The 13,249-nt window shown below is 38.7% G+C and overlaps 1 protein-coding gene across 6 annotated transcripts in view; it reads left to right on the top strand.

Moving 5' to 3' along the window:
• Nucleotides 1-13,249, top strand: part of KIF25 (kinesin family member 25) — a 43,674-nt gene that overhangs the window by 14,696 nt on the left and 15,729 nt on the right. For all 6 annotated transcript variants that reach the window (XM_048045889.2, XM_048045892.2, XM_048045891.2 and 3 more), the window contains 3 exons: nt 557-599; nt 4,446-4,513; nt 9,230-9,304. In XM_048045889.2, the coding sequence (XP_047901846.2) occupies nt 557-599; nt 4,446-4,513; nt 9,230-9,304 (186 nt within the window). The remainder of the gene's footprint in view (nt 1-556; nt 600-4,445; nt 4,514-9,229; nt 9,305-13,249) is intronic.

Below are 13,249 nucleotides of genomic sequence, written 5' to 3'. Positions count from 1 at the left end.
TAAGACAAACTTTTCTTAACAGATCACAAAGAAATTTAAATAAAACTTAGTTGTGAAACTAAGGGCTGATTTTGAAAACACTTGAATGAAAATTTGAATGCATTTATGCACCTTAGCAATCCAAGTCATTTTTTGGACTAGTAAGGGTTGCAAAATTACTTCTGACTGTATTTGTAGGATCAGGGCCAAATACCTAAAAAGATGTTTTTCAGCTTAATGTGCTAAAGGGAAAACCTCCTGTTACAAACTCATATTACAATCTCAAAACAACAGAATGGTTTGCATGTGAATTAGTCTTAATTGGGTTTATTCTAATTTTTTTAAGAAGATTATTTTGCTTGATTGCATATTGATGTATTTTTTCATTATTATTATTCACAAATAACTGTGGTGTTAGCATGTTCATGTGGTATGATAATAATGGAAATTCTGGAAGGTATTATTTAGACTATGTGTAGTTCTCAGATATTTTGAGCATTTACTTTCCTGAGCTAATTGGAACATTTAGGTTGGAAATCTACCTTTTTTATCCCATTGGCATTTTTTTCCCTTACAGGCAAAGAAACTTCTCAGAAAAAGTGGCATATGCCATTGATGATGTGAGTATATTTGATGGTGAAATTCAAGAGCACATTTACAGATAGTCTTTAAGAGAAACGATGGGACCTGGGAACCATAGGTTTGAAAAGGAATTAGGTAATTTCTTGTCAAGTGGTGCCCAGCTTTGATCTCCCATGGGTGCAATAGCAGGTGATTTGTGCTGATTTCATCCTGAGTCTTTGTAGTAATAGTAGCTCCGAGCTGCTGCTGGTGCAGTCATCCATGAACTGGAGCGTGTATGTTTGCAGTAGTCAAACCGTTGCAGACTTGCTGCAATCAGTCCCTTTGAGCCACTTGTATTTACTGTAACCATTTCTGTAATTATGTTAGGCCTTTTTCATTTTATTATTAGAACCCAACTAATGCATTAGCAGAGAAATATGATATCTCCTGAACCACAACAGCCTACGTGGAACAGCAGTCAAGCATGTTAAAGTGTCCTGGCTTAGATCCATCAGGAGAAGGAGAATGAGCATTGAGGTTGCAAATCCAGATGACATTCCAGCATTAACTGAGGCCATTAGTGAGATATAAAATTTAAAAAGCCATAGTCGTGTGAGCTAAGGTCAAAGTATTAACTTGAGTTTTAATTTTCTTAGCCATCATGGTTCTTAGTCAGCTGCTCACTGTTACTTATATATTAGCCAAATTCTCTTCTATAGTATAACGCATAAAATATTGCTGAAGTGTGACCTAAAGTATGGTATGCATTTAAATCTCCAAAATTATAGCTTCATTAGACTGATCTCTGTTGCATAAAGTGGACACTTAGATATATAGATATAGATATAGATATATGCAATTAGGAAACTAATGGAGCTCATGAAGAGTCTGTTAAGAACAAGTAAATATGTCAGGAGATAAAAAGCAGGGATCTGTTATAGTAGATGTAGTGTTCTGGATGCCGTGATTCTATGATTTATTGTACTATAAAACGCCTTGACCATTTCTGACCTGCTAAATTTTATTATATGAAGATGAAATTAGGTAATGTTTAGGTTTTGGATTATTTCATATAGATATCTGATATATTACTGTATTTGTATTTTTATAGGCAAAGCAGTGTCTGCTTGCTTATGTCATTATATGAGTTTTAGGAGTTTTAGTTTGTATGTAACAGCGAACTGGTAACCTTCAAGATACTAACCCATTCTCATGTTTAAAAGTCTGTATGAGATATTCCAGGAAAATAAGTGTATGCATGGACTTAACTATAAAATGAAACATGCAAGATCATAGTATGACTTAGGTTGCAAAAGACCCTCAAGATTGTCAAGTGCAAAGATACTATCTCCCTGATTTTGGAAAAGATAATACTGCCTTTAAATGCTTTATTGGTTTGCCTTGACATTTATTTGGTTAAAATGCTTTCTAGTTCTGACCAAACACCTTGCATGTTTGTATTAGTTTCCTGATAGAATTTTTTTAATCGTGGTTGGTTTTTTTTGAAGCTCATGAGGGAAGATAAAGTACAACTGACTTTTTACAAAAAGCAGTAACTCTAGACTAAGCTAACAGAAGTAAAGGAAAACAATATTTATTGCCTGTTTCTTTTGCTTTTAACTACTGTAGGTGTTATGCTTGTGGATAGGCTAAATATGCAATTTTCAAATAAAATTATGGGGTTTGATTTGATACAAAGCTAGGGCAGGCACCTGCCCTAGCCTAATATCTGAAGTGATGTTGTTTGAATCCAACTTCCTTTGGCACAGGAGAAAAGAAGGTGGCTGCTTCCAAGTTACTAATTTCTTTCAAATTATTTTGAAAAGGTTTTCAGTTGTGAGTAGTGGAGAAAAAAAGGAATGGCAAAGAGGCTGCTCTGAATATCAGGGAAGGTGCAAGATTCTGCTGGTTTTTCAAGATAGGACTGGGAAAATAGGAATTAACATAGGAAGACTCCTTTTCTTGAGAGATAATTTTGTACTAGATCAGGTGGATGTAGCTATAGTAGTAGGATACATTATTACTCCCCAGGTGCTTATCACCATCCCCATCCGAAGGTTTCTTCCCCTGGTGCCTACCCAGCGCAGGGAATCCTTTAGGCTGTCCTTGTCTGCCTCAGTGCTGTGCCAGCCAGTGGCACTGAAGTTGACAGGGAAGCAGATGAGGAGCAGTCACAGTTGCCCTTTCATTGGCTGTGTTGTAGAGAAAAGCCTTGGGAAGTGGGACAATAGCCTTTACTAGATATGCAATAACAAGGGTTGGGAAATGATGATTATCACAGCTGGGTTTTGTGATCACATGTCTATATCCACAATTCCTTATGCCTCATTTAAAATTTTGTATTTTGCCTTATGGAATTTCACTTACTGAAGAGCTCCCCAGACTTGGGTATCAGGACAGTTTGTGAATGTTTGTGAATTATCCGTTTGCCATTTGCATGATTCATATTACCCTAAAAAAACTCAGACCGGGAGTATTCTGTGGCTCTGGGGTGAAGAAAAATATTCTTCAATATTCATGTGACACAGCTGTAAGGATTTCACAGGCACAATTGACAGGATCACCTTATGAGATTTTGTATGCCAGCAGCTGTCGCGGGTATCCTAGCCCATACTGATCTCCTCCTGAGAAGGGAGGGTCATGACAAATGCTCATATGAAACTTCTGCCTATTAACAATGCTTATGTTTCTATGTTACACAAATAGATTTTTTTTTTCTATCCCGTTTCTCGCCTTAGGGAAAGCTGGTCTGCAAGTAAATTTGACATCTGAATCAGAAAGGTGTTCCATAACCCTACGTCATTTTCCCGTTTGCTGTTGTTTTTTCTCCAGAGGCTGTTAATTACTGATCCTATCGCAATGTCTGTGTCAGGTCATTTTGTAGCAAAGCATTGTGCTCACATCCATACTGCTGCTAAATTTGCCTGTACTGGAATGGGTAACGTAGCTCATTCTACAGCAAATGTTGCTGCCATTAGGTAGATAATGGTCCACTGGCTTTCCCTAAAGAGGAAGAAATATTTGTAAACTTAAAAGAATAAATTTGGGGTTTGTTAGCTGTCTGCATGCTAGGCATACTGTTATGCTGTCATAATTTGCTCACCTCTTTACTACTTCGTTCAGTGGCAATGCTAGGTTGAAGGACATCAGTTTAGCACTCTAAGCTACTTGTTGGAAGAGCAGTACAAACTTCAGCATTCCTATCAAATGCTGTAATATAAGCAAAGGTTACTAAGCCAGGAAACCTCTTTGAACTGAGTGAAGCATTTTGTGTGCTGAGGAGCTTCCGTCTGAAATGTGGAAATGATAATTTTTTCTCACATTTTTTCTTTACTTTTTTCTGCGATTAAGCAAGACACGCCATGAGGAGCAAAGAGCATAGAATTTACTACGGGTAATAGCTTTTAAAGAGCTGCTGACACATTTGTCCAACTTACAAAACCACTATATAATCCATATGGAAAGTGATTTCTACTAAAAACTCATGGAAAATCTAGCAATTGTGTGACTGCAGTTCTTCCTCACAGGGTGGAATAGCGTGATATGCTATGAAATGTGCATCTTCTGCTCTGCTCTTGGCACAAACATTTACAAAAGCAATCTGAAAATGCACTGACCTCATAATAAAAAAAGGCTCTTTTGCCATTTTTCTACCTTTGGTGGTAATTAGGGAGGTTGGATTTACTTGCCTGTGTTTTTCTAGGCACATAAAAAGTTTTGGTAATGGTTTGGATCTTTCTTGTGAACATAAATGCACGCATTTTGTGTTGTTTGTTCTTTAACAATCTGAACGTGTTCTGAGATCCTTTCTTGCGGTCTTGCTAGTTCACTGCAGTGAAATAAATATTTCAGTTTTGCGCGTGACTGTGATATTAACTGTAAGTGTTTTGTTTTTCTCCTAGGAAACTGTTCTGGTAAAGTGTAGCCGTCCTGGTCATGCATCAATAAACAAGACTTTTCAGTTTGAAAGGTGGGTCGTCCTGTGTAGCAGTCTTGGTTGCTGGAAGATTTGTACAGTGAAGGTTAAATTTTTCGCAGACATTGGTTAGAAAGTAGTGTTCTTTTTTATTTACTACTTTTTTATTCTTATATGGTTTTCACATTCTTTCCAGTATAGAATAATGCACTTCGGGATATAGATGCCACCCTCAGTCCTCCTTCTCAGTGAAGAATAGTGATTTGCCTGAGTGTGAAACCTATCTAGAGACATATTTGAACCTTCTCACAGTCTGAGTACTCCTCATCTCCTCGCAGCATGTTGTGAGATAGCAAAACATTATCCATATTTTCAAGGTGCAGAACTGAGGTGGATTGCATGACTTCAGCATTAGACATAAAGCATTACTGAGCCAGGAGCCAAACTGAGGACTATTATGCTTCAATGTACAGTCGTGCTACTTAAAGTAGGCTGGAAATAGACAACCGGATAGAGTGGTGGCATGTAAATTAGCGCTCCCCTGAGAGAAAGGCTGTGATGTGGGTACTTTCCCTGTTAGATGCCAAAGAACCTGTACAGGTGCGAGAGATTTTGAATACACCAGCTGCGATAAGGGTTTTCGTTGGTGTTTGTGCCTTACTACACACTGGGGATTCAGCCCACAAAACAGAAACTGCAGGGAGTCAGGCTGAAAGGTGCCTCAGGTTCTTTCAGAATGGAGCTAACCTGAACCTCTGAAAACAGGAATGAAGAGTTAAATTAATACAAGATCTCTGTAAACCAAAAAATACAAAATTTTACCCCATGCCTTTTTTTCAAATGGAAATTTTGCTTTACTGAGCTATGTCTGTATGTTGCAATAACTCAAACAGTATGTCTTCTCCCCTGAACCACGCTTCAAAACCCTCTGGAAACAAGACATTTGAGCACAATCCCGTGCTTCCTTGCTGAAGGCAAACTTGATTTAAAGTCAAATTTATCCAACTTGAATTATTTGTCCCGGTCTAAACTTAAGTCCTGAGCCTCTTTCAGCCCAAAATGCTGTTGGTTGGTTAAACATTGTCAGTTATTCACCCTTTCTTTGAGGTGTCTTTCTAAGATGCTGCCTTTTTCTGCTCATGAAGACTGGGGACTGCTATTGTGTAGGCCGCCAAATGACTGAAAATTCCTGAGATAATGCAAATCTTGGGGAACCTTTACTCACCTCATAGGTTACAGGACTCCCTTGATACAGGGCATATGTGATCTCTCAAGGTGTGCGATCTCTCTCGCATGTTTGCTAAGCTACTTGAAGTAATTCCTTTCACCCTCTAGCTATACCTAACACAGCCATACCAGCTGAAATAAATGCAGAATAATGCTGGAATTCAGCTCCAGAGCAACAATGGTATTGAGACAGGATGCCAAAGCTGCTGTGACTCTGGACATGTGGTGTAGATCCTGATAATCAGGAAAAGGGTTAAAAAATGTAAATCCCCCAAAGAATGCAGTTCTTGGGGAATGTTTTTTCAGTGTCCCAGCACAGCTCTTTTTTATAAACAGAAGAGCATATGGTTCTTATGAACTCAAAAATGTTTATTTTTTTAGCAATGTTTTATGGAACTAATAAATGTCAAAATATTTGATTTCAGCTCAGGAAGAAAATTCCAGCTTTCAGCATGTTATGCTTTTATAATTTTATTGGTGAATCAGTTAGCAAAATAAAAAGAAGCTCAAAATTTTCAAGGTGAAATTAACAATAATCAGTACACAGGGACAAATCTGTCATCATTCTGGTAAAAATAACTGAGCTTATAGGAACAGATTCTCTGGATTTGCTATATCTTTCATGGTCTTGGATAGCTAATTGTGTGTCCCTGCTTTAGCCAGTGCTGTGATTACAGTGTAGCATAAACTAGTTCAAGCCAAATTTAAACTACTTCATTTGGGTCCTGGTAGTATTTGAAGCACAGCAGCTAAAGTAGTGGCACTAAAACGCCTTTAGGAAGTTGAGTAAATATTTGGAGTAGCTATTGTAACATGGAGCCCCATGCCTTTCCTCTGAACTGCTACCAGTACCTGAGCCTGGCATAGTTCGCTATGGCCATACTGCTTTGCAGTGCAAACAAGACCACAAAACATGGTTGGTTGGTTGCAATGTTTGCTTTAGTAGACAACAAAAGCCCTCAAGAGCAACTGAAGAATTTTTAAATGTTCTTATCCCCTAAATACGTTTTAAATTTGGTGGTTGTTTTTGTTGTTGTTTTGTTTTTTAGTGTAATATCTCTGAGGGAGATGTTTTGATGTGTTAAGAAAAAAATATCGTTTCAATGTGAATTAGAGCCCTAGTGGGTTAAAATTCAGGAGTTAGTGCTAATGAATGTTTCACTGATTTTAGATGATAAAGGAAGCAGAGAAAAGAGTTTGGAAAAATTTTTGCTCTTATATTGACCTGGAAGATTTGATGTGTATAACTTATTTTAAGCATGTGCATGTATGCATGCAAAGCAAGGATGGAGTATTCAGCGCTTGTGTCGTCCCAGTAAGAACTGTGCCACATCTCTGCATATTTGTTGGTTTCTCAGTTTAGTATGACAGCATGTCAGCGGAATGGCAAGACAAGCAGTATTTGTCTGTCAAGCCAGAAAAGTGCTCATTTCCTGATTAAAGAGAGTACATTTTCATACAACTTACAATTAGACTGTGGAACGCGTTGCCACAGGATGTTATGCCAGGCCAAGAATTCAGCAAGATGCAAAAAAAACCCTTGAATGCTAATGCTAATAGTTTTTTTTTTTAGTTTTTTTTTTTTTTTCAGCAGAGATTCAACTCATATTTCAGCTTTGAGGGCAGTTTACAGCTATTAAGGATTAGGATGAGACAGAGATTAATTATTCTGTCTCCAGCCACCATGGTGTTTCTCGTTTCTTCCTCTGGCCATTGTCAGAAACAAAATGCTGAACTAAGTGGTTTAGGTCTAATTCTATATCTGTTTATCAGTGATCCCTCTGTACAGTCTTATTTATGGAGAACGTGAAAATGAAATCTATGTTTGTGCAGGCTCCAGACTGTAGTGGCCAGATCCTGGTCAAACATACAAGGAGACTTGAGTAAATGCTTAAAAACAAACTGTGTTCTTCCTTAAGTTAAGCTCTTAGTATCATGTATTAGCGAAGTGTACTAGTATACTATATACACAGGGAAGTAACTACATTTTGTAATCTTTGCTGCTACCAAAATTCCTGTTTCCAGTTAGTCATTTTACTATCGCCTATAGAAAATACATGCCACTTATTGGAAAAGAGAGCTAATCAAACTAAACCAAACCAAACCAACCAACCAACCAACCAAAAAAGATTCACAACAGAAAGATGATAAAAAAGGAAGCTTTCTTCCAAAGGTAAAGATTCATACCTCAGATTGTTAAGTGGTGGTTATGGTATTCGTGTTTCAGATTCTGTCCATCTTCTATAAACAGCACTTGTTACAGGCCTTAGTCTTGGGGAAGTTACTTTTTGATGTGCTAGAGAAACAATGAATGCGTTAGGATACTCATGTTTTGTTATCAGAATTTCCTGCCTTTGATGATTTCTTATTTTCAGGTCTTGGCTTTATGTTGTATGAAGTTATATTTGAAAGGGTTGGAGGAAAAAATTCCTTGTACAGTCCTCTGTTACCTTATTTTTTCTTGATTTTGAAAACATGTACGTAATTGTGTTAGACATTATTTTGGCCCAAGCATTATACTGTCATTGCTCTTTTCTAACAGCTGGAATAAGTCAGTTAAATTGTCTTTCATTCACTTTAAAAATTAGTCTGAAATCCACATCATGACATAAAAGAAAGTCATCCCACTGGTTATCACGGTGAGAAATGTTTATCTCAGAAAAGGTAGTTCAGCAGGGGCGAGGATGGAAATACTTGAAGATGGTGCTGCCCGCAAAGGTGGTTTCAATGATAAACTTGACCTCAGGAGCCTCCGATTTCTGCTCTTCTACTGACTTTTCTGAGACAAGTCCCATAGCAGATTTGCAGCCTCTGTACGTCTTCTTTCACATCTAAAGGAGGAGCACAACTTGACCACTTGCTTTCTTAGTGTGACACAAAGGAAACACGGGCAGCAGGAATATCTCATAGTCTGGTATGTGGGAGAAAGATGGATCTGTACTGCCTGGAAAAGACTCCGTCTGCCAGAGAGGCTGACAAAAGGATTAAAACTAGCTCAGAGCACCACAAGTGTACACCTGTAAATCATTCCCTCCAGTGCAGGCAGCAGACACTCCAAAAAAAGCAGGAGAGAACACTGAAATTCTCCTTTCCAGTCCTCTGGGCTGCGTCACAAAAAAAAAAAAAAAAAACTTCTTTGGTGAATCCTGGCGCCTCTCCCGCTCCAAGGTTGTTTTCTGTAATGGACCAGAGGCATGTCAGGCATTCCTACACGACCTTTGGGACTTGTCAATGCACCGCTTTTTTTCCCTCTGCTGAACAAAGTGGTGACTCCCATGGCAGCTCAGCTCTTCCGCATTACCTTTTAATTTCCTGGCATAGGAAGTCAGGTTTAGAGCAGCAGTAAGCAGTGTTTGTATGCCAGCTTCATATTGCCCAGCTAAATAAGTCTTTGAAAACCCAATCTGTAAATGCTGCCATAGAAATGTCAGCAGGTCACAAGTTTTATATCATAGGCCTACATTTTCCCTAGTCTGTTATCCTGTATTATGACAACATACTTATATTTTTTTCTTCAGTTAATCATTGCACTTTGCTCCTCAGAGTTTACAGTGCTTTTGAGTCTCAAGACACAGTATTTGCAGACGTGGCCCCTTTGCTAACATCTCTCCTGGACGGGTAAGTTAAAAGGTGGGGGTAAGAAAGCTAAAGGATCATTGTCTGCTGAAATCCATCAGTGAAAAAGAATTACTTAGTAGTGGCTGTCCAGTCAAGTTCTGTGACTTTGCAGTTCCATTTTCCTGTGTTGTTTTTTTCCTGCTGAACACTGAGTGAATGTTGTTTCCTCATATAAGCATTGAAAACACTTTCCAAAGTTTAGCACAGCAGACAAATTTGGAAGAAAAGTGCTTCTGATGGAAGATGCTATCTTTTTTTCTTTGCTGTGTTTTGGTAGATTATGTTCTATAAATGTTTTTCAGTTGCATACACAATATAATATATACATCTTTTATATACATCTTTTCCAGCAGTGCATTTATATATAAAATGCCTGCTGGGACACTCTGTGATCATCTGTTCCGTTGTTTTACATAGCACAAGCCATGGGAGGTTGTATAATCAATTCTTGGTTGAACCAAAATTGAGCATCCTCAGCTGTAGTTCTAACACCCTTCGGGCATTGGGGTTAAAGCAGAATTCTGGTTCGAATACAGAAGTGATCAGCTACAAACACCAGCAAATATGTGTAATTACTTTTAGGCATTGAAGTTCATTAAGTGTGACTTTTTTTTCATTTATACCAGAGCAAACTCAAGCTATTCTCGCAAAGAAGCATTGAAGTGCCTGTTATTATAAGCCTTGAGGTTTGAACTAAGATTTAAGCAAAGCTTCCTTTCTAACCTTTCTTTCTCTCTCTTCTCACCCCTGCTCTGATACTGCTCACCTATAGGTGTTTGTTGTAGACCTGTCATGGACCTTCTGCTCCCTGAGGAGGGAAAGGCAGCCAGCCCCTTTCCATCCACAGTGGCACAGCTGAACAGTGGCAATCCTTGCTCCTGGCAGCCTGCACGTTGGAGTTTCCAAGTCTCCTTTTCTTGCTGATATTTAAAAGCAGCCTAGCAGATGCCTATCAGGATACTGTGGATATTGGGAAACCCCTGGTAACCCTTTACACATGCCACAGCAGGGCCCTTAAGGGCTGTCTGGGGTAAGGGGAGTCCTATATGGCCCATAAGGCACTGTCCTGTTTTACCAAGGATAAGTAACCACAGTTTCTGCAGTTGAGCAATCTAGGGACCACGAGGTTGAAGGATTTTGCAGAAGTCCTTATAACCACTGTTTTTTTCTCTAACCTTTCCTTTTGCAGTGAAATTAAGTTTGCTTTGGCTCAATATGTTGCCTATGTGTATTCGGACATACCCGATCTGTACCTTGATCTGCTGGACTGCCTACTTTCTAACTGGCACACTGAAAGAATCCTGCCCTAAAAGTTAGGATTTTTATATTCATTTAGGAAATGTTCTGTTATTGAAAACAAAAGAGCTGTCTTGTTCTTCCAGAAGTGTCATTTAAACAGAAGCAGATTTTCAGGGAAGGAGAGGCTGTGCATATGAGCCACGTTTCTGAGCAGCCTTCCCATCGTAAATGTGAAACAGACGTACTTAGTCTGAACCTTGAACTTCTTTGCTGCTCCTGAATGTTTTAGTCTGGTCTCCAAAGTGATCTGTAACAACCTAAAGCTTAAGTAGAAAGGAGCGTTCCACTGTTTTTCTTTATTTTTCTTTTTTAATTAATCAATTCATTTTTCAGTATAAATACACATGGAGAAAAGATTGTTCCATACGCAAAACAAATGAAGGTCAGCAGGCTTCAAAGTTTACAGTTAGCAATACAGGTCCAGCAAGGGACTAAGAAAATATTTGCTTTCTTTACAACATTGAAAAATCAACCTTATTTATTTATTTTATGGAATAATACATTTATACTCTTGATTTCCTTTAATAGTGGTAATTTTCCTCCTAGTGCTAAGTTCCCTATAGTGAACAGCCCCACTCTTCTCCGGAGTGGAATATTATGACGGTATTGATATTCTAATTTGACAATAAGATGTTTTTTTAAACAATAATATAACTAACAAAGTAGAGTGGAAAAAGAGAAATGTTGGCACATAGGTGAATCATAATCTGAAATTTTCGAATTAGAAGCCTGATGATACAAGTGGCTTCGTGCTCTATTTGAAACCGCTATGCCGAAAGCAGAACATCAGCAAAGTAGACTAGATAAATGTCAATCAGTCTTCTGCTGCTGCTTGTCCTTTTGTTGAATCACCCAAGTGAAAGTTCATTTGGGCTTGCTGAAATACTCTTTTGGATTTGGTGGAGAGGTTATCAATGGCTTTATTCCTCATTTGCATCTTTTTCTTCAAGGTTACAAGTACCATGCCTGTTTTGATCATATCATCTGTATATTGTCAGAACTATTTTGGCCAACACGTGTACTTTCTAACAAAAAGCGATTAAGGGAAATTTAAATACTGGACTATATGAAAGTATGAAAGCTCAGAGACTTCTGAAAAGCCTTCCATTCTGTTTTTCCTAAGGAATACAACTACTTGCAACCTTCTGGCTCCCTTTTTAGTTTCAAAGATCTCTTTTTGAATTTGAAGAGGGACTGGAAGTCTCAGGAAACTATGACTTGGCCAGCCAGTGTGCTATGCGGGGGGGGGGGGGGGTGCACTTTGAAAATCGCTTGTTGTTAGCGTAGCTGGAGACTACCAAAATTACTGGAAGCTTTTCCAGTGATATAAATGCAATCGGAGTTATGTCAACAGTCAATACTTAGGGAAATCCCTTGTTTCAGATTTACAACTCTAATTTCTAGCACATTTTATTTTGCTATACTGCTCTTGATTTTCAATTACAGTTCTCTCCTTTACCTCACCATACCTATGATTAGACTTCTAGTTTATACTCTGCTTCCTGAAGATGTGGGGAGATGTTATCATGGGTTCACTGCCTGCAACTTTGGCTTTGCTCCCCAGAAGGGGTATGCAGGTATTTGCTGTGTTGCCCACATTTCTTTCTAACGAAAGAAAGCTTTCTTAGTAATCCACCAAAAAGAATTGCTTCTAGGCATATTTAATATACAAAACAAACAAACAAACAAAAAAAAACCTGCAAACATATTTCTCTGCAGTGGCAATATAAGTATTTGATGACCTAAAACCATAAATTTAACACAATTAGATGAGATGTTCATTGAAATTTGTTGGCATGTGCTTGAAACAACATTTTTGATAAGAGGAGAAGCGTCAGATAACCAAAAGCAGCTGTTCAGGTCTGCCCATAGTGAAGCTAGAACTTAAGCAGTAAAATTTTACCTCCTGCCAAACAAGGAGCAAGCCCATTTTTGCAACTCTAGTTGGGCAGAAATGTCAGCATGCTGCAGAGCACTCCTAGCGCATGGAGAGCCTGCTAATGCTGTGTCTCCGAACAAACAAGCTAGAAAGGTAGACCAGTGAAGGAGCAGTCCTGTCAGCATAACTGCACGTCTTCCAAGAGTTTTTGCTGGCACAGGTCTGTGTTCAACACCAAGGTGCTGGCAGCTGCTGCAGAGTAGACACAGCCAAGCAGGGACTAATCCTCAGCTGCACAGGGCAGCCTTGATCCTCACTACGAAGTAGTACTGTGGCTGGACACAGCATACCTGCCCACTTGTTTTGCCTGTGATGTTTGATCCAATTACCTCAGAAACACCCTTGGGGATAGGACTCGTACATCTGAATTCAGATGCCACTGTCACAGCCCTCTACACCTGAGCTCAAGGCTCTGAAATTTATATATGTATATGTGTATATTCATTTTTTTCCAGTACAGAAAAAAAAAAAAATCAGAGTTCACATGTCTACTTCAGAAGATGATGAATTGTATTTCACAGGTGCCTGTACCTCTGCAGTGACATTGCACATTTTCACCTTCTACAAGTCCATGTCAGAGCAGTTCCTCCCACCGTTATTGCAGAGTAGTCGTGTTCATCCTTTTATTGATCTCATGCCTTTGGTTTAAAATTTGTGCCTCTTACTGTTAGGGCTGTCTGATCTTTTCCAGTGGCTGAGGGTTCTGA

Source organism: Anser cygnoides, chromosome 3, assembly GCF_040182565.1.
Source record: "Anser cygnoides isolate HZ-2024a breed goose chromosome 3, Taihu_goose_T2T_genome, whole genome shotgun sequence".
In the NCBI taxonomy this organism is placed as follows: domain Eukaryota; kingdom Metazoa; phylum Chordata; class Aves; order Anseriformes; family Anatidae; genus Anser; species Anser cygnoides.
Note: the sequence above shows the minus strand (reverse complement) of the source record. Positions and strands in the feature narration are given on the sequence as shown.